At 41.6% G+C, this 23,436-nt stretch overlaps 1 protein-coding gene across 6 annotated transcripts in view; it reads left to right on the top strand.

Moving 5' to 3' along the window:
• Window positions 1-23,436, top strand: part of SPAG9 (sperm associated antigen 9) — a 163,046-nt gene that overhangs the window by 26,220 nt on the left and 113,390 nt on the right. For 5 of the 6 annotated variants that reach the window (XM_033960498.1, XM_033960501.1, XM_033960499.1 and 2 more), the window contains exon 3: window positions 20,983-21,053. In XM_033960498.1, the coding sequence (XP_033816389.1) occupies window positions 20,983-21,053 (71 nt within the window). Of the gene's footprint in view, window positions 1-5,494; window positions 5,576-20,982; window positions 21,054-23,436 lie in introns of all 6 variants that reach the window. The other variant, XM_033960503.1, reaches the window with a different exon arrangement.

The raw sequence follows: 23,436 nt of genomic DNA on the forward strand, positions 1-23,436 counted from the left end.
TTTATATTTAAATATTTTTTATTAAAATATAAAAAGAGGCAGTATTCTGTACAACTGTTCATACATCATAAATAGAGCCTTCCATTTCAATCTGATTTTGGTATAACTTTCCCAAAGATTCAGTTGCCTATGATTTTACGTCAAACTGGGAAGGTAATTGGATTGTCTTCCAGACATGGGTGTAAAAGAGAGCCTAAATTGTTTAGTGGATGAACAAGAAAATAAGTGTCTATTAAATGTTGGAAATGCTCCTTGATGCCAGCAACGATGGATGAATCTACTGCAGTAACAGTAAGATGCTTGAGCAGCTGGGCACATGATAGAAGGACATTGCAGATAAGACTCTTGTTGCCATATCAAAGGCAGTCAGGACACAAATGATGTGTTGGGTATCTAAATGTCAGAGAGATGCTTATACATGTACAGAACTCAGATGTATATACCCATCTTGCGATGGCATATGCTGTTAAGCACTTAGGTGAAAATTTTGGCGCTTATTTGCATATGCTTTTCATGTGTGTGTGTTTTTGTAATATACATAGTAACATAGTAGATGACGGCAGATAAAGACCCGAATAGTCCATCCAGTCTGCCCAACCTGATTCAATTTAAATTTTTTTTACATTTTTTTTTCTTCTTAGTTATTTCTGGGCAAGAATCCAAAGCTTTACCCGATACTGTGCTTGGGTTCCAACTGCCGAAATCTCTGTTAAGACTTACTCGAGCCCATCTACATCCTCCCAGCCATTGAAGCCCTCCCCAGCCCATCCTCCACCAAACGGCCATACACAGACACAGACTGTGCAAGTCTGCCCAGTACTGGCCTAGTTCAATATTTAATATTAATTTCTAATTCTAAATCTTTTGTGTTCATCCCACACTTCTTTGAACTCAGTCACAGTTTTACTCTCCACCACCTCTCTTGGGAGCGCATTCCAGGCATCCACTACCCTCTCCGTAAAGTAGAATTTCCTAACATTGCCTTTGAATCTACCACCCCTCAACCTCAAATTATGTCCTCTGGTTTTTACCATTTCCTTTCTCTGGAAAAGATTTTGTTCTACGTTAATACCCTTCAAGTCTGAATCATATCTCCCCTGTCTCTCCTTTCCTCTAGGGTATACATATTCAGGGCTTCCAGTCTCTCCTCATACGTCTTCTGGCACAAGCCTCCTATCATTTTTGTCGCCCTCCTCTGGACCGCCTCAAGTCTTCTTACGTCTTTCGCCAGATACGGTCTCCAAAACTGAACACAATACTCCAAGTGGGGCCTCACCAATGACCTGTACAGGGGCATCAACACCTTCTTCCTTCTGCTGACTACGCCTCTCTTTATACAGCCCAGCATCCTTCTGGCAGCAGCCACTGCCTTGTCACACTGTTTTTTCGCCTTCAGATCTTCGGACACTATAATCCCAAGGTCCCTCTCCCCGTCCGTGCATATCAGCTTCTCTCCTCCCAGCATATATGGTTCCTTCCTATTATTAATCCCCAAATGCATTACTTTGTATTTCTTTGCATTGAAATTTAGTTGCCAGGCATTAGACCATTCCTCTAACTTTTGCAGATCCTTTTTCATATTTTCCACTCCCTCTTCGGTGTCTACTCTGTTACAAATCTTGGTATCATCTGCAAAAAGGCACACTTTTCCTTCTAACCCTTCAGCAATGTCACTCACAACATATTGAACAGGATTGGCCCCAGCACCGAACCCTGAGGGACTCCACTATTCACCTTTCCTTCCTTCGAGTGACTTCCATTAACCACCACCCTCTGGCGTCTGTCCGACAGCCAGTTTCTGACCCAGTTCACCACTTTGGGTCCTAACTTCAGCCCTTCAAGTTTGTTCAACAGCCTCCTATGAGGAACTGTATCAAAGGCTTTGCTGAAATCCAAGTAAATTACATCTAGCATATGTCCTTGATCCAGCTCTCTGGTCACCCAATCAAAAAATTCAATCAGGTTCGGTTGGCACGATTTACCTTTTGTAAAGCCATGTTGCCTCGGATCCTGTAACCCATTAGATTCAAGGAAGTATACTATCCTTTCTTTCAGCAACACTTCCATTATTTTTCCAACAACTGAAGTGAGACTCACCGGCCTGTAGTTTCCTGCTTCATCCCTGTGACCACTTTTATGAATAGGGACCACATCCGCTCTCCTCCAATCCCCAGGAATCACTCCCGTCTCCAGAGATTTGTTGAACAAGTCTTTAATAGGACTCGCCAGAACCTCTCTGAGCTCCCTTAGTATCTTGGGATGGATCCCGTCTGGTCCCATCGTTTTGTCCACCTTCAGTTTTTCAAGTTGCTCATAAATACCCTCCTCCGTTAACGTCGCAGAATCTACTCCATTTTCTCATGTAACTTTGCCAGACAATCTCGGTCCTTCTCCAGGATTTTCTTCTGTGAACACAGAACAGAAGTATTTGTTTAGCACATTTGCTTTCCCCACATCACTCTCCACATATTGGTTCCCAGCATCTTTTAGCCTAGCAATTCCATTTTTTATCTTCCTCCTTTCACTAATATATCTGAAAAAATTTTTATCTCCCTTTTTTACATTTTTAGCCATTTGTTCTTCCGCCTGTGCCTTCGCCAAACGTATCTCTCTCTTGGCTTCTTTCAGTTTCATCCTGTAGTCCTTTCTGCTCTCCTCTTCTTGGTTTTTTTTTATATTTAAAAAAACCCAAGAAGAGGAGAGTCAAAAATAATGAAATAAATTTAAACAAAAACTAAGCAAACCAAATGGTAGGTTGTCTGGGATGGTGGAAGGAAAAAAACATAATTTCAGCTCAGGAGAATGCTATTCTTAGATTTTAAAGCTAATCAGTTGTGTACATATTGATGATTGGGTGAGCCAGCCATTTGGTACAATGCCATATCGCTCATAACTTTTCATAGTCGGCTTCTATACCCAAAACTTGCACTTCACCTTGAATATTAATATTGCTGAGGGCAATCTAATTTGTATATTTGTTTTTTGACATTTTATTTCTACATGATTGTGACAAGAAAAACGGAAAATTGAAGTTTTCATGTCTTCTACAAAGATAGCTATATTGTGAGGGTTGTTTTTTTTGGTTTTTTTTTAGGGGGGTGAGGAGTTATTAGTCTCTTTGAAAGAATTTGAGATGTCTCTTTGAAGGTCCAGTGATTTAGAAAATATCATGTCATTGGCTATTTCAGTTTTTAGCAATAGTTGCCAACTTTAAATCTTTTTGTTTAAAAGCTATATGCCCAGACTGCATATAGTGGTCAAAGAGAATTTAAAATCACTATCTTGATGCTGCTAATTACATTTCTTTTGTGTTTTCTGTAGGAAGATGCAAGATTGTATATTACAGTTTTATACTGAACTGTTCATATAGTTGTCAGACACAATTACAAGTTTAATTAGTAGTGTTATGAAAGAGAGATATAAAACCCTTAGTGCAGTGAGAATTTTGCAACTATGTTTGTTTTTATTTATCCTTACTGTCAGTGTTTAGTTTCATTAAGCAAATAGTGCAACTGTTTTATGCCAGTGATACACAGCGATGATTATTAATCTCCATTTAGAATAATTTGGTTTGGAGCCAGTTTTTTGTGTTCTTATTTTAGTCATTTTAGTGGTGTATGCAAATGTATATATGTGTATATATTATGCATATATGAGTATAGAAACTTTTCTACTACCATAAGAAGTCTGTGCCTCTAATGTTAAAATTGACCTATCTTTAATTGAAGTCCTCACTCCACCTGTCTTATTGCTAACTTATGTTATGTATGTAAACTTGTAACCCGTTTTGAGAGGATGGGCAAAAAAAAAAAATGAATGAATAAATGTGTGTATGAATATATTACACATACAGTATACATTTACAATATACAGTATACATTATACAGTATACATTTACAATATACAGTATACATTTTTTGTCTAGTATAGATCAATCCTAGAGTAATTACACCAAACCAGAGGTGTGACAAGATTGAATACATCAGAGAGTAATTCTCATACCTACATTATAGTTCTCTCTTTCTCTTAATTGATTTCACTGGATCACATTATGGAGGTCTGATCACAAATGAAGATAGAGAAGACGGTGATCGTGTCCTTTGTGTAGCCAAAGACTCCTTCACAGACACATTGCAACACATAATGCAACTGATTGAGGATCCAAACTTCTTCAAGCTCAACAAATGGAAGATGAAAGTACTCTGCTTCAGCGACCACAACTCACTGCTACACTCAGAACTCATTTTACCATGAGAGAGCAGATCACCTCACTGATCAAAATAATTCTTCTTCAGACTGAGACAGCTGAGGGCGATAAGATCAGCCTTGAGCCTGACCAGCTTCAGGATAGTAGCCCAAGCAGTCTTACTTCATACCTAGACTATTGCAACTCTGCATAGTGCAACATTCCAGTGAAAAGTTTTAAGAGATTGCAGCTACTCCAAAACACAGTGGCTAGACTCATCCTTCGCAAGTCCGATTTGAAACTTCAAACCCACTACTGGCAGAGCTCCACTGACTACCAGTCAAGAGAAGAGCAGAATCCAATTTAAAGTCGCATGTATGGTTCACAAAGCTATATATGGGGAAAATACATACGGATTAACATCCACCATTCAGGTCATGTACTCCTTCCACAGCTCAAGAATGATCCAACACTGTAAACTACCGCTTCCCTTTCCACACCAAGTCTGAAGAAAATCACTCTTCCAATCCACCTTCAAGTTCCAAGGCTCCAAAATTTGGATCTGCTTCCTGACCTATCTACACCAGATCCCTTCCTATCTTCAATTTAGGAAAGCATTAAAATCACATCTATTCTCACTATATCGCAGGACCTAAAGTCCATTCTATATTACTCATGATGTTCCTGCAATGATTCCTAGTAGACAATTGTGGGGTATGAGAAACAATATGGTATATCATAATTTCTTGGAACATTGGTGATTAACAGGGAATTCGTAATCATTCACCTGTGGACTATTAGGTGACTGGGAGGGCTGCTCTTGGTTGGGTATTGAGTTCTGTGGAAGCATCATTTCATGGGAAAAACTAGCTTAGTTGGCTCAGCACATTGAGTGAGATGTTGAAGTGATTACTACCAAATACGCTCATAAATACAGTTTTAACATATTTCTGAAAAGACGTGTATTTCTATATATAGATTAGTTGTCTGCCTCCTTGTCTTGTTGAGGTTTGCAACTTCAGTTCTCCCCTACATTTTTTTCCTGTTTTTAATCACATGCTAAACTCTCCACTCTTGCCTATTGATTGATAATAGTATTTTAAGTTGTCATAACCCTTACTATTACTTGTCTTTGGTTCCTTTTTCTCAGGAGAATATTAAGTGTCAAGGTAGTAGGACTTCCATAGAATTTGTTCAGTCTGCCTACTTTGCCTGTACTATCAAAACAAATAGCTTTTTTGAGAAGGCATCTAACAGGTTGGATTTTACTTTCTAGCAGGTCTCTATTTCTTTCTTTCTTCTTCTTAGGCCTATCAACAATTTGATTTGGGCAGAGGACAGCAATCAGAAGGTGTTCCCAAACTTGGTAAAAGTCTCCAAACATGGGAGGTAAGCTCTGATTTTCAACAGGCAAATGAACAGGCAAACTGTTGCAGCTATCTTGAGGACACGGGTGTGAAAATGGAATAATTTAACTACAATTTAATTCTTCCTCCCCCATTTATTTCCTTTTTTTTCTCCCAAAAGAAATCACCTTCCCTAATTTTTAGTACCTTCTTGGACTTCTGATTAAACCTGTTAGTCACAGTCCTCTAGCTTTAGAAAATCCTATATTTTAAAAAATCCATATATGATTTCTTGTGCATTTCTTTTGATCCATTTTGTTCAGACACAGCTTTTTTGAAATAAATAAGATGCATTCAAAGTGTACAAAGGGGTAGTTCTTAGAGCAGTGGTTTCCAAACCTGATCCTGGAGGCATCCCAGCCAATCAGATTTCCAGGATATCCACAATGAATATTCATGAGAGAGATTTGTATACAGTGGAGGCAGAACACAAAATCTATGTGAATGCGGATCAGTGCACCCTCTAAGGATTGGCTGGGTGCATGCAAATTTTACTCATGGGAGCAACAAGCTCTAAAAATTTTTTTTTTCATATGAGCAATAAGTTCTTAAAAAAACAATTTTCCAAATTTGCAAGGAATTTGTGAGCACTGCTCTTAGAATCTGAGTAATTGCTCATGTGCTCAGCTTAGAAGGAACATAGATGTACAGAGCAGTGTATGATAGCTTCTGAGCAAGAAAGAGAAATGAGGTTAGGTGTGACTTGAGTATAGCAAAACATTGCAACAAGGTGCTGACTGGAGCTGTAGGAATTTATACCTCTCCTTATACCTTAGTAGAAACCGTAGCTCCAGAAGTACATAGGTGCATTACCAGAATAGTGTGGGCTGTGCTCAGAAACCTGTATGCATCTAAAACATGCATATCCTAGAAGAGAAGTGAAATTCAAATGACTGAGGGTATTGGTGATTCAAAGCAGATAAGCCTGCCTTCAATGGAAAGGGAAGTTTCAATGGAAAGGGAAGTTCTAGAAAAAGGAATTATATAGGAAGTGCTGAAAGGAGAACACTGGAACAACTTCAGCAGTGGTCATATTTGCATTTCAAGTATCTCTTTAAAAATAAATCAACAACAAAAAAAACCCCAAACCAAGATCTGGAGGACTATTGTGGTATGCTGTATGACATAGGGACATCCTAGGTGCTTTCATAATCGGAAACCCAGCCCTGATACATAGAGAATTTTTGCAAAAAGGATGTTGGAATTTTTAGCTGTAAATGCATTAGTCTAGTGGTTAGAGTAGCTGACTGTGAACCAGAGACCGGGGTTCAAATGCCACCAACATTCCTTGTGTCCTTCAGCAAGTCACCTAATTCTTCATTGCTTCTGGTACAATCTTGGATTGCAAGTCCTCTGGGGACAGGGAAGTCCTCTGGGGACCTATTGTGCCTTAAAGGGCATATGATAAGAACAAAGGCCTGGATGCTCTAAAATTGCTGTTAAAATCCTGTGGGTCACTGTGGGGCCAGTAAATGTCTGATTTGAAAACGGAAATTGATGGTCAAACAGTTTCACATACAAATGACTTTCTTGGCCACCCAGCCACCCCACAACCCAAACCAACCCAATCCCCCCATACCTTAGTCAGATGACAGCAGGAGGGATGCCCATTCCCTCCTGCTGGCAGGCCTGCCTCTTCAAAATGGGATGCACTGGAAGGGGCCTAAGACTCAGGTCCAGGCATCTAAAGCCACTCCCATAGGTGGGGCCTTAGGTACCTGGGGCAATCAGGTCCATAGACCCCTTCCTGTTGCACTAGGAGAGGCCCAAGATTCTGGTTCAGTTACCAAAGGCCCCTCCTATGGGAGTGGTTTTAGACCCCTCTCAGTGCATCCCAGTATGCACCAGGAAAGGGAAGGCCTGCCATTTTGAAGAGGTGGGCCTACCAGCAGGAGGGAGTGACTTCCCTCCTATCATCTGAATAAGGTATGGGGGGGGGGAGAGGGAGGTCAGGTCATGGGGTGGAGATCTGGGTGGTCAAGGCAGGAGGGGAGTGGGCATCCCTCCTGTCGATTTTCACAGTAGGGTCAGGGGTGTGTGTGGGGGGGGGGGGTCTGGGTGGCTGAGGCAGGAGGGAATAAGCATCCCTCTTGCCAATTTTCATGGTGGTGTTGTGGTGGCCGAGGCAGGAGAAAGTGAGTATCCCTTCTGCCAAATTTTTAAAAGTTTGGGGACCATCGTCGGGAGGATGCTGGCTCTTTTTTTTAATGGGTACAGATAGTGTGTGTTTGAACACTATCTGTTCCCATTAAAAAAAGAAAAAAGCTGGCTTTTTTTTTTTAATGCTACCAGTACCTCCAGACCTATCTGAGATTTCGGAGTGTTGAAAACCGATGCTTCATTTTATGGGCATTGATTAGAGTACTCATTTTAATACTGATGAGCTAGTTGTAATGTATATATATATATATATATATATGATTATCGGAGGCTGCTACAAACCACAGAAAAAACCCATGATTTGCTGTTTTGTGCGATAGCTGAAATAATTAGATGTAGGACAATCATTAAATGCATGATGAGTTTTGTGCATCTGGGCCAAAGGCTCATTAGTTAAGAAAGTGAAGCAATGGCAGAATCATGTTCAAATGGCATGATTCAATGACAGAATGAATGCCAAAATGTATGGTATGAAACCTTAGAAATGCAGTCTCCTATTTGGTAGTTTCAAGTTCTAGTAGAAATGCGGGCAGTCTGACAAGCTACAAAGAAGACCTAAGACTAGATATCCAAGCCACAGCAATGCTCATGTTTGCTTTTAAAATTATTCCACAGCGTTATGCTTGATATTGGCAGGCAGGTGTGCAGAATATGAATTAAGTGAGGGGTCTGTATGCTTATATGTCCAAGATGGTATGAGAATATAAATGGGAAAGATGACACATTTGGCCTGATTGAAGGGGAATGCTCCTTGTAATGTGGCAGGAATAAACTGAGCAGACTTGACAGGCTGGTTAGTCAGTATTTGTATTGAAAGTATGTTTAAAAATAAAAAGGGTAAAAGAAAGTAGTCCAGAAACCCAAGAGAAGTTTGAAGTCATAGCAGCACTGGCACTATTCAATGGAAAGCAGAAATTCTGAATTTGAAAAAAAATTACACAGAAGAGAGTCATGAGCGCTCTCTAAAAATAGCTGCAAGAGAAAATAAGATAAGGTGTTTGCTGCGTACAAACCCCAGAGACTCTCTATGGTTAGATTTGAAATACAAGTCAGAACGAGATTTCCTGGGTACTCACCGGTGAACATTAGTTAGTTATTTAAATAAAATCTAAGATGTTTATTCAGTGAACTGTCCTTGAAACAAGTCAGTTCAAATGAGGGAATTATTCCTTTTTGGTGGATTAAGATATTTTATTACAAGACCATTGTAAATATTTCTAGTAATGGAAACCTATTTTACAGCTCATAGAATTCAACAAATTGAGTTTTTAATAACATCTTTGTACTTCTGCTTTCATAAAATAATGTGGAGGTCATCAAGCTGTATTCAATATGTGAATCTAGGCAGTACAGTTTCTGCTGAATGCAACACTTGTTTCCACAACAGAATAAATAAGAAAGACCAATAGTTGACACAAGTCGCTAACAGTGAGAAGCCAACACAATGAGAAACATATTGGAAACAAAAAAAAAACCAGCATTCAGATCCTGAGACACTATGTAGCATTTGTAAATTTTCAGCAATCAAAGTATTCTATGCAAATCACATATACAGTGTCTTTTTCCACAAGTTATGTAAATGCTGTAAATTTATTTTTCAAAAAAGTAATAAATTAAAACAGCAAAAAAGAAAAATAAGATGGTACGCTAGCGGTTTTAGCGCACGCTAAAATGCTGCGTGCGCTAGATGCTACTGCCTCCTTTTAAGCAGGCGGTAGTTTTTCAGCTAGCACGCGCTAATCTTGTGCGTGCGCTAAAAACGCTAGCGCACCTTTGTTAAAGGAGCCCAATATGTAATACATTTTTTGATTAGCTTTCAGAAATAGGCAAATGATGACAAATCAGAATATAAGGGAAAATGATCAAATATTTCATGTTTTACATATACAGTATTCTGAAAATTGTCATTTTGTTCATTTCTGATCAGGAGGAGAAGATGTTGCCTTTGAAAGCTAATCAAAAATGTTACCTTTTTGACTATATCTTATTTTCAGTTTGTTTCATTTTAATTTATTACATTTTAAAAGTGGACTAATATGGCTGCCACACCATTTTTTTTTTTTTAAAAAGAAATCCATAAATGCACAACTCTAATTATGTGAATTTTGACTATAGAATTTTGCAGCAGCTTCATGTTTTCCAAAGTCTCTGATCTATCAACTATAGGAATTGCCACATATACTTGAAAATAAGCTGTCACAATCCGTCCCCTGTGGCTCCGCTCATCCCAGAGCTGCCGGTGACTAAACCCTATCCTGGCATACAGCGAGCTAACCACGGGGATAGGATTGTGACTAGTCCCAGGGAAAAATGTGTATTTCCCTTTAACTTAAAGCAGGCTGAACTGCAGGGAGTAGAGGAAGGGGAGCAGAACAGCTCAGAAGAGCTCCAGAGGAACCTCCCTCCTCCTGTTCACTCCCAGCTGAAACCCATAAGGAAAAACCCAAGACAAGCTAGGCAACCAGTGCAGGTAACTCCTCCCCCTCAGAGAGCAGGGTGTGTTCGGCTGAACAATATAGAGGCTGCTCTGAGGAGAGGAAAGTTAGTTGGCCCTGAGCCAGCTCAGGGAAGGGTCTCTCCTGATTATGTTCCTGACTGTGAGGATGTGATAATGCAGGAAGCTGACACTGACCCTATTGCCAACCAGCCAGCTCTGCCTGAACCCATGGATTGGGGAGAAAACCTTGGACTGCCTGAAGACATGCTCCTGGAGTGAGGATAAGTGGCAGGTCTGGAGGTTTGTGCAGGCAGGAGCTTTCTCTGTTGATAGAGTATTGTTGTGCAGTAGTGCTGTGTGTGGGAAACTGCATAGACTTGTGCTAAGAAAAAAAAAACAAAAACGTTTTTTTTGTTAATTCAATTGGCCTGAATTGGGGACTCCTGTATGTGAATGTGAGGGAAGTAAATGTTGTCATTTTGGGGAGAATTCACTTAAGATCCAGGTTGGGATAGTGGGGCCATTATTGGCATTCTGAAATTTCAGAAAAGTGATAAGTGAATTCCTTTACTCCCCTCCCCCCACCAACAGCTTCTCTGTTGGTTACAGCCCAGCTTTAAGACTTGCTGAGCTTGGAGGCCCAGAACTTGTGAGAGGGAAAAAGGTTCCTTTACCTTCTTAGGATAAAGACAACCCCTCTAAAGTTCTGTTAGTAATTGCATTATTGAACTGTTACTTACCTGAATTGCCTGATTGAAGGTAGCAGTGGTAAACCCATTCCAGTGGGTCCACTCCATACTTTATTTTTGATATTTGTTTTAAGCATTCTATTTGGACTTTGATTTTTATTTGAATGCTTAAGGGGGACGGTGCTCCCAACATCGTTTCACTGAATAAAGGGACTTTGAACAAGTGAAGCTGATTTGTTTATTTTTGATATTTGATTGCTGACAAGTAAAGATATTCCAACAGGACTTCCTTCCTTCATCGGAAGCACGCCGGAGTTGCGCTCGGGTGAGCAGGGACCGGGTTCCGGAGAATACAGGTACCGGCCCTGTCACAAAGCCTATCTGAATATAAGCCAAGATAACTTTTTCCTCCCTTTCTTTAGGGCAGGGGTGTCAAACTCAATCATATTAAGGGGCCGAAATCCAAGACACAAGTTGTCGCGGGCCAGACCCCCCATAATAATACTAATTATAACACCATTTATTCCATTCATTTTTCATATATATACACACATTATAATCTAATTAACATAATGGTAATGGTTAAACACAAAATTAAACTACACAAAACACACTGTATGCTTCTCAACATTCATTACTACCAGAACACAGATAACCCCTATGCAAATACGGGACCAAAAACTAAAAGTACTAATATATTTTTTAAAAACACCCTAAGATTCAAGATTCTGCATTCAGTACAACCCCCAGAGAAAAAGAAACAAATGTATTTCTTCCTGAGCAGTGCAAAAGATAGACAGCAGATTAAAATCTCAAAATTGACACAATTCAAACACTAACTTGAAAATAAAATCATTCCCCCTGCCTTCCTTCGGTGGGTGTCTAACCTTCTGGCCGTTTTATGCGGCCCGCGGTCCGATGTCCCCCGGTGTCATCTTGTGGCCAGCTCCCTCCTCACAGCGGCTCCTCGTGCGACCTGAACCAGAAGCCTTCTCTCTGACGTCGTAGCGTCAGAGGGAATGCTTCTGGATGAGGTGTGGGATGTGTGATAAGCCGCTCCGTGCACACTACGGCTGTGAGGAGGAGGGAGCCGGCCACAAGGTAACACTGGGGTTATTGGACCGCGGGCCGCATAAAATGACCAGGTGGGCTGAATTTGGTCCGCGGGCCTTAAGTTTGACACCTGTGCTTTTGAGGGAAAATGTTAACTCAAGTGTAAACCTAGGGTTTATAGTTTATTAATTTGTATCCCACTTTACCCAAAGTGGGTCACAACAAATATATACATGACAACATTATCAAAAATTATAAAAATTACAAAAGCGACCAGCGCCTAAATAAATTGTATGGCATTCAATTCCCATATTTCATCTTACAAAAAAAGATATCTTTATAACAATCTTTTAAAATTACATATACGAGGTGCTACCCAAAGAATTGCTTACTGAAACTCATAGTTTCCACCGTCTCTTTAGAAGTAGTCCCCTTGAGAATGCATACAGTGATCCCAGTGTTTTTCCTGAGTCCAGGCATCTTTAGAAGTCATCTTGGGTGAGTGTCTTGAGGACCTTCTGCGATTTTGTCTGGATTTCTTCAATCGTGTTAAAACGGCGCCCTTTTGGTTATAATTTCATTTTGGGGAATAGGAAAAGGTTAGGTGAATAGGGAGGATGCATAATCACTGTAATGTTTCTGGAAGTCAGGAATTGTCGAACAATGAGTGATGTGTGAGCGGGCACATTGTCATGGTGGAGCAACTAGTTTTTGTTTTTCCACTTATCTGGGCCTTTGCTCCAAATGCTTTCTCTCAGCCACTTCAAAACCTCACAGTTTGACTGTCCTACTAGCTCACAAACATCGTGGATAGTTTGCCTACGTTCTGCAAGGATAGTCTCACAAACTTTTGCTATGGTTTCTGGTGATGTGTTTGATGACGGTCGTCTGGAACGGTCATCGTTGTGGACAGATGTTCGTCCGTCCTTGAAGCGTTTGTACCAAAGAGAGAACGTAAGAAGCGCCATCTCCGGATCAGACCTTCGGTTTATCTAGTCCGGCGATCTGCATACGCGGAGGCCCTGCCAGGTGTACACCTGGCGTAATTTTTAGTCACTCATATCCTTCTATGCCTCATAAGAACATAAGACATAAGAAGTTGCCTCCGCTGGTGTTCCTTGACTTAGCCCTATGATCCCCCTTTTTCTTCTGTCTATACTCTTCCTAACCTATCTCTACTTTTTGCTTGTCACATGGCATTATCTCCAAAGGCTTCCTGGAGCATACGATGGGTTTCTGCAGCAGTTTTTTTAAAGTTTGAAACAAAATTTGATGCAGATAGTTTGTTCAGTAAAATCAGTCATATCGAAATCCGCCGAGTCACTAAAACACAACCTTACAAAATCGCACAGAACAAAACAACGTGACCACTCAGCTGTACACCCGTTGGCACACTGATTCACAAAGCATACTTGTAGACACCTCTAGTGACACACTATATTCAGTTTGTGCACACTGTTCCCATTCCCCAAACTTTTGGGTAACGCCTCATATTTGCTGACTTATATATAGCGGAAGTTTATTCTACTCTGTGTTAGCGTTACCATCCATGCTTGCCAGTAAGTAAAAATGGAGGTCACTGACGGAAGAAGAGGACAGACGTGCCGATTCAACTATTAGCCAATATCCTAATTTTTGGCCTTTTTTATTTTGTACCCAAAAATCTCAGCTTATGCATTCAAGTGAACAACATGGCAACCATACTACTTTATTCTAGGATTTCACTGAGATCATAAAAGTAACCGCAGATGCCTCGTGGTAGCTCCGAGAGGCTTTCACCATCTCCACTTCAACTACTGGACAAAGGGTATATCCACATGACTTCTTCCTACACATGCTTTGAGATAGGAAATTCTTGTTTATAAAATGTTGGCATAGCCTCTTGGGCACTTTTTGTTAGACTTGAGGTCTTTGTTTTGTTTAAGGATGCAAGTTACAGTTATTCTCAAGCTGTCTACATTTCTGTAGTCTTGGATGATATTTTCAGGGCTTTACATTTCTTATTGTTAAATATATTTAAAGCACAGCACACTGTAAGGATGTTATGAGTTGGTGGGTATAAGTTGTTTTTTTTTTTTTGTGTTAGGAAAAATCATGGAGCTTTTCTAATTTTAAATTGTATAGGGATATTGGGTTTGTTTGTTTGTTTTACATCTGTTCCATTTTCTTATTTTGTATGGCTTGAGATTATATATCAATTGGTTAAATTGGTTTAAAAAGCCTGTTTGTTGTGCAGTAGATATGGCCCAGTACTTTCATAACTTAGGGGTGGATTGTTTTAACAGTTACACTATGTCCCCCATTATATCTGGCAATCTACAGGTTCATTAAAGTGTGGTAGAATTTTTCAAAGATATGTTTGGTCTTAAGAGGTTCTTAAGCAGCACACAAAGTAACAGTAAATGATGGCGGCTAGAGAGAGACCTGCAGGATCCATCTAGTCAGCCCATCAAAGTGGCCAGAGCTGCACATGTCACTGTGCAGGTTACACTCCTTTTTGATTAACACTGGCATCGCAAACAAGGAAAAAGCCGTCGGCAATTCTCCACAATGCCAGCCACAGAAAAGCACATATGATGCAGTCTTGGAAAAGTGGATTTGTATTTTCCCACAGCCTAGCCTTATGCATTGCCAATTCACAGTTAAACCAACAATCTAACAGTGTTAAATTTAACCTTAAAGATGTCATTCCTTTCCCTATTGAGTTACATAATATTGAAGTCATTGCTTGTGGTAAGAATGTGCCATTTTTGAGGGGCAGACCAAAGAAGTCTGCCTGACAAATGCTTTACTTCCTAGCTATTGGTACACTACTATGATTTGTGTTGGAGTAAAATGATCACTGTCTTGAACTGTAGTAGCACTTTGCCTGCTTCTGTATATACTTGAATATAAACCAACCTGAATATAAACAGAGGTAACCTCCCCCAAAAAAATAATAAGGAGGGAAAAAAGGTTGACTCGTATAAACTGGAAGGTTAATATTCAAGTGCAGTGCCTTGCCCATTCTGCCAGGCTCTGCATCCTGCATCCAGCTCCCTCGCTCACTCCCTACCCTGTCCTGCCAGTCTCTGCACCCAGCCCACTCCCTCCCTGCCAGGCTGTGTATCCTGTCCCCTTTCCCTCCCGATGACTTGCAGGCCTCCACCAGGCCTGCCGTGAGACCTTCCCAACTCCTGTCCCAGCTGATTCTAAGAATCTTGTACCTCACTCCTGCCTCTCCCGTGTACCTTTAGTATCCCTGGTGGTCCAGCGGTGCATCGTGGCAGGAACAACCTTCCTTCGCTCCTGCCCATGCAGAGTCACTAGCTGATTGACTGCCGTGAGTTCTCGCAGTCCCATGAAAACTCATAGCAGCCAATTAGCAAGCAGCTCTGCATGGGAGGGGAGGCGGGAGGGAGGTGAAAAATTCTTAGAATTAGTTGGGACAAGAGGCGGGTGGATCCCTCCTGTCCCAGACACCGTTAGACCACCAGGTCTTGTCGCAGGCCCGGCAGAGATCTACAACAGGTTCAGGAAGGGGGCAGATCAGTGCTGACCTGACTATAAACCAAGACCCCCATTTTTTGGTCCAAAAATCTTGGTTTATATTCAAGTACAGTATATACGATATATTATGTATACATGTTAAAATTAATGTTGGTCATAGGTGTGAAGTTTTGCTGTTGAAATATTGATAATTCCATACATGAGGAATTTTTAATATAGTTAAAGGGTTGAGCTGCTTTAATTATGGATGTACAGTGGAACCTCAGTTTGCGAGTAATGCGGTTTGCAAGTGTTTTGCAAGATGAGCAGAACACTCCTGCAAACCTTAACTTGCAAAACGAACATGTCCCGATAAACGAGCACCCCCCCCCCCCCATTCTAACTGGCATCGCCCCCCCCCCCCCCTCCCCGAGAACTGGCATTGCACCACCATTCTGGAAGCGGCGTCCGCCCTCCCAAGCAAGCTCCTTACTCCATCTGCTGTGTGCTGTGCCAGTTAAGGAAAGATCCTGCCTCTTGCCTGGGCTGGGCCTTGAGCATCTGCGCATGCTCAAGGCCTTCTGGCTCTCATTCTCTCCGATATCTCAACTCTGGAGAACAGAGGTTAACTGCATACGAGCCTCTTGTAGTTGTCATGTTCAGGGTTTTGCAGTTTGTCCTTCCTATAGCAGTTTTGTAAAGATTTATGCAGTCCTCAAGTGTCTTAGGATGGTCAGGATGTGCAAACCATTGAATTGTGCTTCAGTTTAATTTTAATTTTCTATAAATGGGCATGTAATTTGCTAATTCTGTTTATCACTTTAAAAATTTCACATTGGCTTGTTATATTCTGTTTCAGTTGTAACAAGCAGTAAAACTAACAAACCACCAAAAGATTTTGTATGTGCTTTCACATTGGTTTGAACCTTTTAATATAGAACATTTGCATGTTATGATTGGCTTTTTTTTTACTTGTTTAAATGTAACTGTCCTATAATTTTATGGCGTTCTTTTCTTTTTTATTATTGTAAATCGTCTTGATTTGTTTTGCAAGGTAGGCGATTTTATTAAATACAAATTAACCATAAACCACATTTTTAGTGAGGTATGTCAAAAATCAAATGCAACAATAGCGCATTAAAAAAATTGAGCCTGTTATGACAAGCTTTTATGCTTACCTAAAAGTGTTCTCTTTAAATTAGAGGACTGTTTTGACTCTTTCCATAAGCAATTAGGATGGGTATTAGTATGCGGTAGCAGTTGTCATGGATATATGCAAATGACTACTGCTGAGCTCGGTTGGGAGCCAGTAGAAAAGACTTTTGAATTCAGGGGTGATAGAGTTCAATCTTTGTGCAGAGGAGTTAATCTAGCAGCCATGTTCTGCAACAATTGCAAGTGATGACTAGATTGGTTTAGCCTGTTACAGAGCGAGAGTTTCAAGCAAAGCCAAGTTCTTAAAGATTTTGGCATGAGTTAAACTTTAAACCTTTTTCTTGTTGTAGCCTGGATTTGTTTTTAGGCGCCAGATGTTTGAATGGTAGAATCTCGCTTCTATTTTGGGACAATTTGTCTTCTAAATTCAGCTGTTTGCTGAATTATACCTTGTTAATGGAAAAAATATACCTGAAGGAAAATTAATCGCAAAGAACATCATGCCACCTTAAAGTTTAAGGGGAAGTTTAAAGGATGCTGGTCTCAGTAGGCGCCAAAGAAACGGTTGAGAATCTCACACTGGCGTCTTACACAGAATTGCATCTGCCCTAATGGACAGACGCCTAACCCTGCCTAACTGCCTTGATTCTCTAACCAGCGCCCATGTCACAGGTGCTGGTTAGAGAATTACATTACCATCAGCTGATTGTGGCAAGGAAATCATCCTGCCGCAATCATCTGAGTGGCTGTGGCAGGGACATCCCCCCCCCCCACCAAGAATTCCCCCAGCAGGAGGGATGCCGATTCTGTAAAGTCCCTTGATAAGAGTAATGCCCACTCCCTCCTGCTGGGAACCCAACCCCCCCTGAAACTTCCAACCCCCCCCACCCCTCCTTTACCTCTTTGTAGCAAGTCCAGCCGGAGAGATGCTTACACCCTCCAGCCGATAGGCCTGCTACATCAAAATGGCAAGCCTTTCCCTTCCCGGTGCATTCTGGGATGCACTAGGGAGGAGCCTAAGGTTCTGATTGGCTCAGGTGCCTAAGGCACCTCCCATAGGAGAGGAGCCTTAGGTATATGGCTTATCGGAGTCTTAGGTCTCCTTCCCAGTGCATCCCAGAATACAAGGGGAAGGCCTGCTGTTTTGGTGTGGCGGACCTACCAGCTGGAGGGTGTTAAGCAACCCTCTGGACAGACTTTCTACAAAGAGGTAGGGGGGGGATCTGGAGGAGTATTGTCGCCGATTCGGGCTGACTTAGTGCAGGAAGAGGCGGTTGGAGCATACAGCGAGTGATTTCCTGCACTTGCTGGCACTCCGGCTGCTCTCTCCTGCCTCTTCCCCATGAAATCTGTATTTGCAGTTTTTCAAGATTTGCGGGGGTTCCTGTAACGGAACCCCCCACGAATATCGGGGGAGTACTGTACAGTATAGTTAAAGCTGAAAAATGATTTTACACAGAGCAGCTACAAAAAGTTCCTGTTTTAAAAACTAAGAATTCCCCCCCCCCCTCACCTTTTACAAAACCATAGTGTGTTTTTTAGTGCCGGCCATGGTGGTAATAGCTCCAATGCTCATAGAATTCTTATGAGCGTTGGAGCTGTTACTGCCACTGCCGACGCTAACAACTGCACTTCGGTTTTGTAAAAAGGGGTGTTGTAGTCGAGCTGTCTTTTTCACAAGGTAACTTTAAGCAGTGTAGGGCTTCCACAAAAGTTCAGTTCATAGCCTCCCAGACTGTGGGATGACAGCCTCGGTGAGCTCTCCATAAGTGCATCATCTGCACCGCTGAGAGGGTCACACAATTTTTTAATTTGGCACAAAAAAATGGATAAGCACTGGTTTAATTACAGTACAGAAGTTAACATTTTTATCTGAGATAGGTAAAGAATACCTTGATGATGGCCTGTTCTTTTTGGGAAGATTGGTTAAAATTAGAAGACACACTTGGATATTATGTGTGATTGGTTACTTTTTTGGCTGTGGACTTTATTTTTACTTTTTGGTGTTCCTTTTCTCTGCTTTTCTGTAAAAACTGTAAGCCACTATGACCTTTTGAATTGGTGGGGTATCGAGTGATTAATAAACATAGTTGCCAACTGGGACCATACCAAAGAATACCACTAGACCTTTTTTTTTTTTTTTGCTTTCTCCTAATACATATCTGTTCAGAGCATATCTTTGCTCAACCTCTCACTTCAGGGTACTAAGTTGTACAAGTTCTAGATTGGTGGATCTGGTGAAACAGAATGACATATCTTGACCTTGAAATATGTGAAAGGATCCATATGTGCTAACACAAAATAGTATTTGTAATGATCATAGCATTTGTTTGATGTGCTGCCCATCTGGCACAAACCAACCAAAGTGGTTTACAAAACATATATTGTACTCATCTAAATATTTATGGGAGTGGTAAGATTGTAAAAACATCTGTTTTATTTTTAGTCAGGGAGCATGCAGCTTATATTAGTGAAACACTAAGCTTATCATTTCAGAGCCACATTTGAAAGTGAAAATTCAGCCTTGATTCTTTGCTGTCCTGCAAACATTTTATGGTATAAAGGAGTTATATTGGAGGCTCTGTGCAAATAGATGTGCCCCCCCCCCCCCCCGATTCTAGATAATTATAGTCTAGAAATCTTCTCAATTGGAGCTGAAGTGCGAATAAACTAAGGGGGCCTATTTTACTACCCCCCTCACATACATATGTGCCCTGAAGTTACTTTACTGATACCATGCAGTAAATGCTTCAGCAGATAGCACAGATGCTTTTACTGTGCTATCTGCCAGTTTATGTATTGACAGAAGCTTGTGCTTTAAATCAAACCCTGGTTTCCTCTTAAGAACATAAGCAATGCATCTGCTGGGTCAGACCTGAGGTCCATCGTGCCTAGCAGTCTGCACACCCGGCGGCCCAACAGGTCCAGGACCTGTGTAGTAATCCTCTATCTATACCCCTCTATCCCCTTTTCCCTCATTCACCATTTAGTGATTGTTGGACAGGTGTGAACCCCAGATGTTCTTGTTCTGTTGATATTCCAGGATCCAGGTTGAAAATGGCAGTTTTGACATCTAGCAATAGTCTTGCAATACTACCACTAGAGGTCAGGCTGCCAAATAAGTGTGAACACTGTTCAGGTACAAAGCCTGTCAATTCTCCACTGCTTTTTTTGCTGCCTGACACAGTCAGTAGTGACTGCAGAAATTAATGTAATGTAAATGTTTTGGCCATGTAGTTAACTGTTACCGTGTGCTAATTAGTGCTGTAAATGCTTACTGTGCTTTAGTAACTAGGGGCTAGATTCACGAAGTAAACCGATTGTGTACCGATCGGTTTAGGACCCCTTTGCAACCCAATTTTCCTCTGACCTGATTCTCTAACCTCGTGACTGATCATCCTCCGATCCGCGCATGCAAATGAGGGGAAACGGCAGGCAGCGATTCACTAAATCAAAACTGGAACATCGACTGGGCTGGCCGATCAAGAAACAAGTGACTGCTGGGGACCAGTCGCTCATGTCCTTTCCGACTACATCTCCTGCTCTCTGCCCCAGTTCTCTGCTGCGATTCTCCAGCTCTCTTGCCGCCCTGCTCTCTTCTGCCCCAACTCTCTGCTGCGATTCTCCTGCCGCCCTACTCTGATTCTGCTGCAATTCTCCTGCTCTCTGCCGCGATTCTCCTGCTCTCTGCTGCAATTCTTCTACTCTCTTGCTGCCCTGCTCTGCCCCGATTCTCTTGCTTGATTCTCCCAGACTCTCCTGCCCTTCCCCGCAGTTCAAGCCCGTGGTTTTAACCCACGGGTTAAAACCACAGGCTTGCGAAAAAGTAGGGCTCGCAAAAAAAGTTTTTCCTAAAATTAAAAAAAGTTTTGTTTCCTGCTGCCAGGCACAGCAGCGCATGTGCAGACCATCTATAGATGGTCTGTGCATGCATTGGGATCGCTGGAGAGCGATCCTTGCAGTCTGTTGGGGGTGTGATTCCAATTGCCCTCATTTGCATGAGGGCGCTTCATGAATCATCCCCCTGTCCATGGATCGGATCTGATCCATGGCCTTAGTGAATCTAGCCCTAGGTCTCTAAATTATTCATGAATGTTTAATTATGCCTTGCAAGCCTCCTTTCTTACAGCTCTACTGTCTAGCTTTGTGTTAGATACATGTTACAAACAGACCATGCACCAGTGTGATCTCATATGAATGAGCAAACAAGATGCAGCTTTCTTAAGAGCTGTTTCACTGCTGCTCTGAAACCATCCAGTAGGCATTGCCTACTTGATAGGCATTGCCTACTTGATAGGTCAATTTGTCAATTGGCCATTGGAACAGGCTTTCAAAAATAATGTATTTTTGAGATAAGAAGTTATTGGCTATTATCATTTTGAAGCATTACTATCTAATTTATTATCTCCCCCCCCCCCTTAATTTTAGTTAGTAGACTGGAGGAGAGGGAAGGAGAACTAAAGAAAGAATATAATTCACTTCATCAAAGACATTCAGAGGTAAGGACTTTTAAAAAATTTTCTCCCATAAGTAATATATGGTTTGTTAGAATTTATCCTTCACTTTGGCTAGGGCTTATATAGCTTTCATTAAGTCTGTACTTGGTTGAACCTCTTGCTGATTTTTTTTTTATCTGCTGCATAATTTGTTGTGGTTAAATAAGCTTTTATTTTGATTCAGTTATAATGTATCTGGAACTTTTCAGGTGGTTTTTTTTTTTTTAACTCATTTTATTATTTAGCCTTCTGATATTTGAATTATCAAATAAGAAAACTTCCAGTGGCTAGTCTGCATGTACCTGTCCAAAATCTGTAATAGAGTAGACACCCCTGTTGGTGTGAATAACTTGAAGAAGGGCCTAGTGAAGCTTGAAGATTGGGCTGAAATTTGGCAACTAAGATTTAATGCTGAAAAATGAAAGGTTATGCATTTGGGCTGCAAAATCCTGAGCGAACAGTACAGTTTAGGGGGCGAAGAATTTAACCTTGGTTTTATATTGGCGGTATATTAAATAAATTGAATTTGAACTTGTGCAGGAAAGAGGTGCGGGACTTGAGAGTGATAATATGTGATGATCTTAAGATGGCCAAACAGGGCGAAAGCTAGAAGGATGCTTAGGTGCATAGGGAGACATATGTATAAGACTCTGGTGAGACCTCGTTTAGAATATTGTGTACAATTCTGGACACTGCACCTTCAAAAAGATATAAATAGGATGGAGTCGGTCCAGAGGAAGGCTACTAAAATGGTCAGTGATCTTCGTCATAAGGTGTATGGGGACAGACTTAAAGCTCTCAATATGTATACTTTGGAGGAGAGGGGAGATATGATAGAACCATTTAAATACCTACATGGCATAAATGCACATGAGGCGAGTCTCTTTCATTTGAAAGGAAGCTCCAGAATGAGAGAGCATCGTATGAAGTTAATAGGTGATAGGCTTTGAAGTAATCTAAGAAAATACTTTTTTTACAGAAAGGATGGTAGATGTGTGGAATAGGCTCCCGGTAGAGGTGGTGGAGGCAAAGACTTTGTCTGAATTTTAGAAAGTGTGAGACAGGGATGTGGTATCTCTTAGGAAGAAGTGGAGATAGTGGATGCTGTGGTTGGGCAGACTGGATGGGCCATTTGGCCTTATTTGCCATCATGTTTTTATGGTTCTATAACCAAAAAGCTCTTTGACCTCACAATGCAGGTGTAAAGAGCCTTAGCCTATAGGAAGAGGCGATGCAAATATTAAGAGCCTTAGTCAATGGGGAGAGGAGGAGATAGTGGATGCTGTGGCTGGGCAGACTGGATGGGCATTTGACCTTTATCTGCTATCATATTATGTTTCCACTAGTCTTATAGCCCGTTACATTAACGGGTGCTAGAATATGTGTGTGTGTCTGTCTTTATTTCTTTCTCTCTCTCTCTCTCTCTCTCTCTCTCTCTCTCTCTCTCTCTCTCTCTCTCTCTCTCTCTCTCTCTCTCTCTCTCTCTCTCTCCTTAGCCGCTTTCTGTATTTCTGTCTTTCTTTTTCCTCGGCTGTCCACCCATTCTCCCTTCCTTTTACCTTCCCTGTGTCCACCACCACCCCTTCACTGCTCCCCTTATCCAGCAGCAGCCCTTCTCCCTTTTTTAAATCTCCCCCCTGTCCAGCAGCACCTCTTTTATGTCCCCCTGTCCAGCAGTAGGCCTCCCTTCCTTTTTCTCCCCCTCCCCCATCTCTTCCCCTGTCCATCAGCACCTCTTTCCTGCTCCCCTGTCCAACAGTAGGCCTCCCTTCCTTTTTCTTCCCCCCAGCACCTCTTTCCTGCTCCCCCATCCAGCAGTAGGCCTCCCTTACTTTTTCTCCCCCGTCCAGCAGCACCCCTTACCTTGCGTCTGCCCTCCGCCGACAGCCGCGGCGGCTTGCTGGCACCAAGAGCTGCCGCGGCCGACAGCCTCGCACTGCCTGAAGCCAACAAAACCCTAAGCCGCGCATGTGCACTCCTACCTGCGGGGACCTACAGCGCACGGAAAACGGGAGCACACAGGTAAGAGTGCACATGCGCGGCTTAGGGTTTTATTATATTAGATAGATGAACTACCTGTCTGCCAGTCCTGTAACAGACAGTGGGCTCAATCAATTTTTCACCCTTTCAAAAAGTACACAGAATAAAATTACATGGGAATACTTTTAAAACAAAAGGAAGAAATATTTTTTTACTCAAGGAATGTTTAAGTTCTGGAACTCGTTGCCAGAGGATGTGGTTAGTGCATACCTCTTCCTATGCACACTAGCATCCTTCTAGCTTTCGCCATCACCTTTTCAACCTGTTGGCAACCTTAAGATCATCACATACACCCAAGACCCGCTCTTCTATCATGCACATAAGTTCTTCACCCCTTAAACTGTAC

This window comes from Geotrypetes seraphini, chromosome 10 (assembly GCF_902459505.1).
Source record: "Geotrypetes seraphini chromosome 10, aGeoSer1.1, whole genome shotgun sequence".
NCBI classification, from domain to species: domain Eukaryota; kingdom Metazoa; phylum Chordata; class Amphibia; order Gymnophiona; family Dermophiidae; genus Geotrypetes; species Geotrypetes seraphini.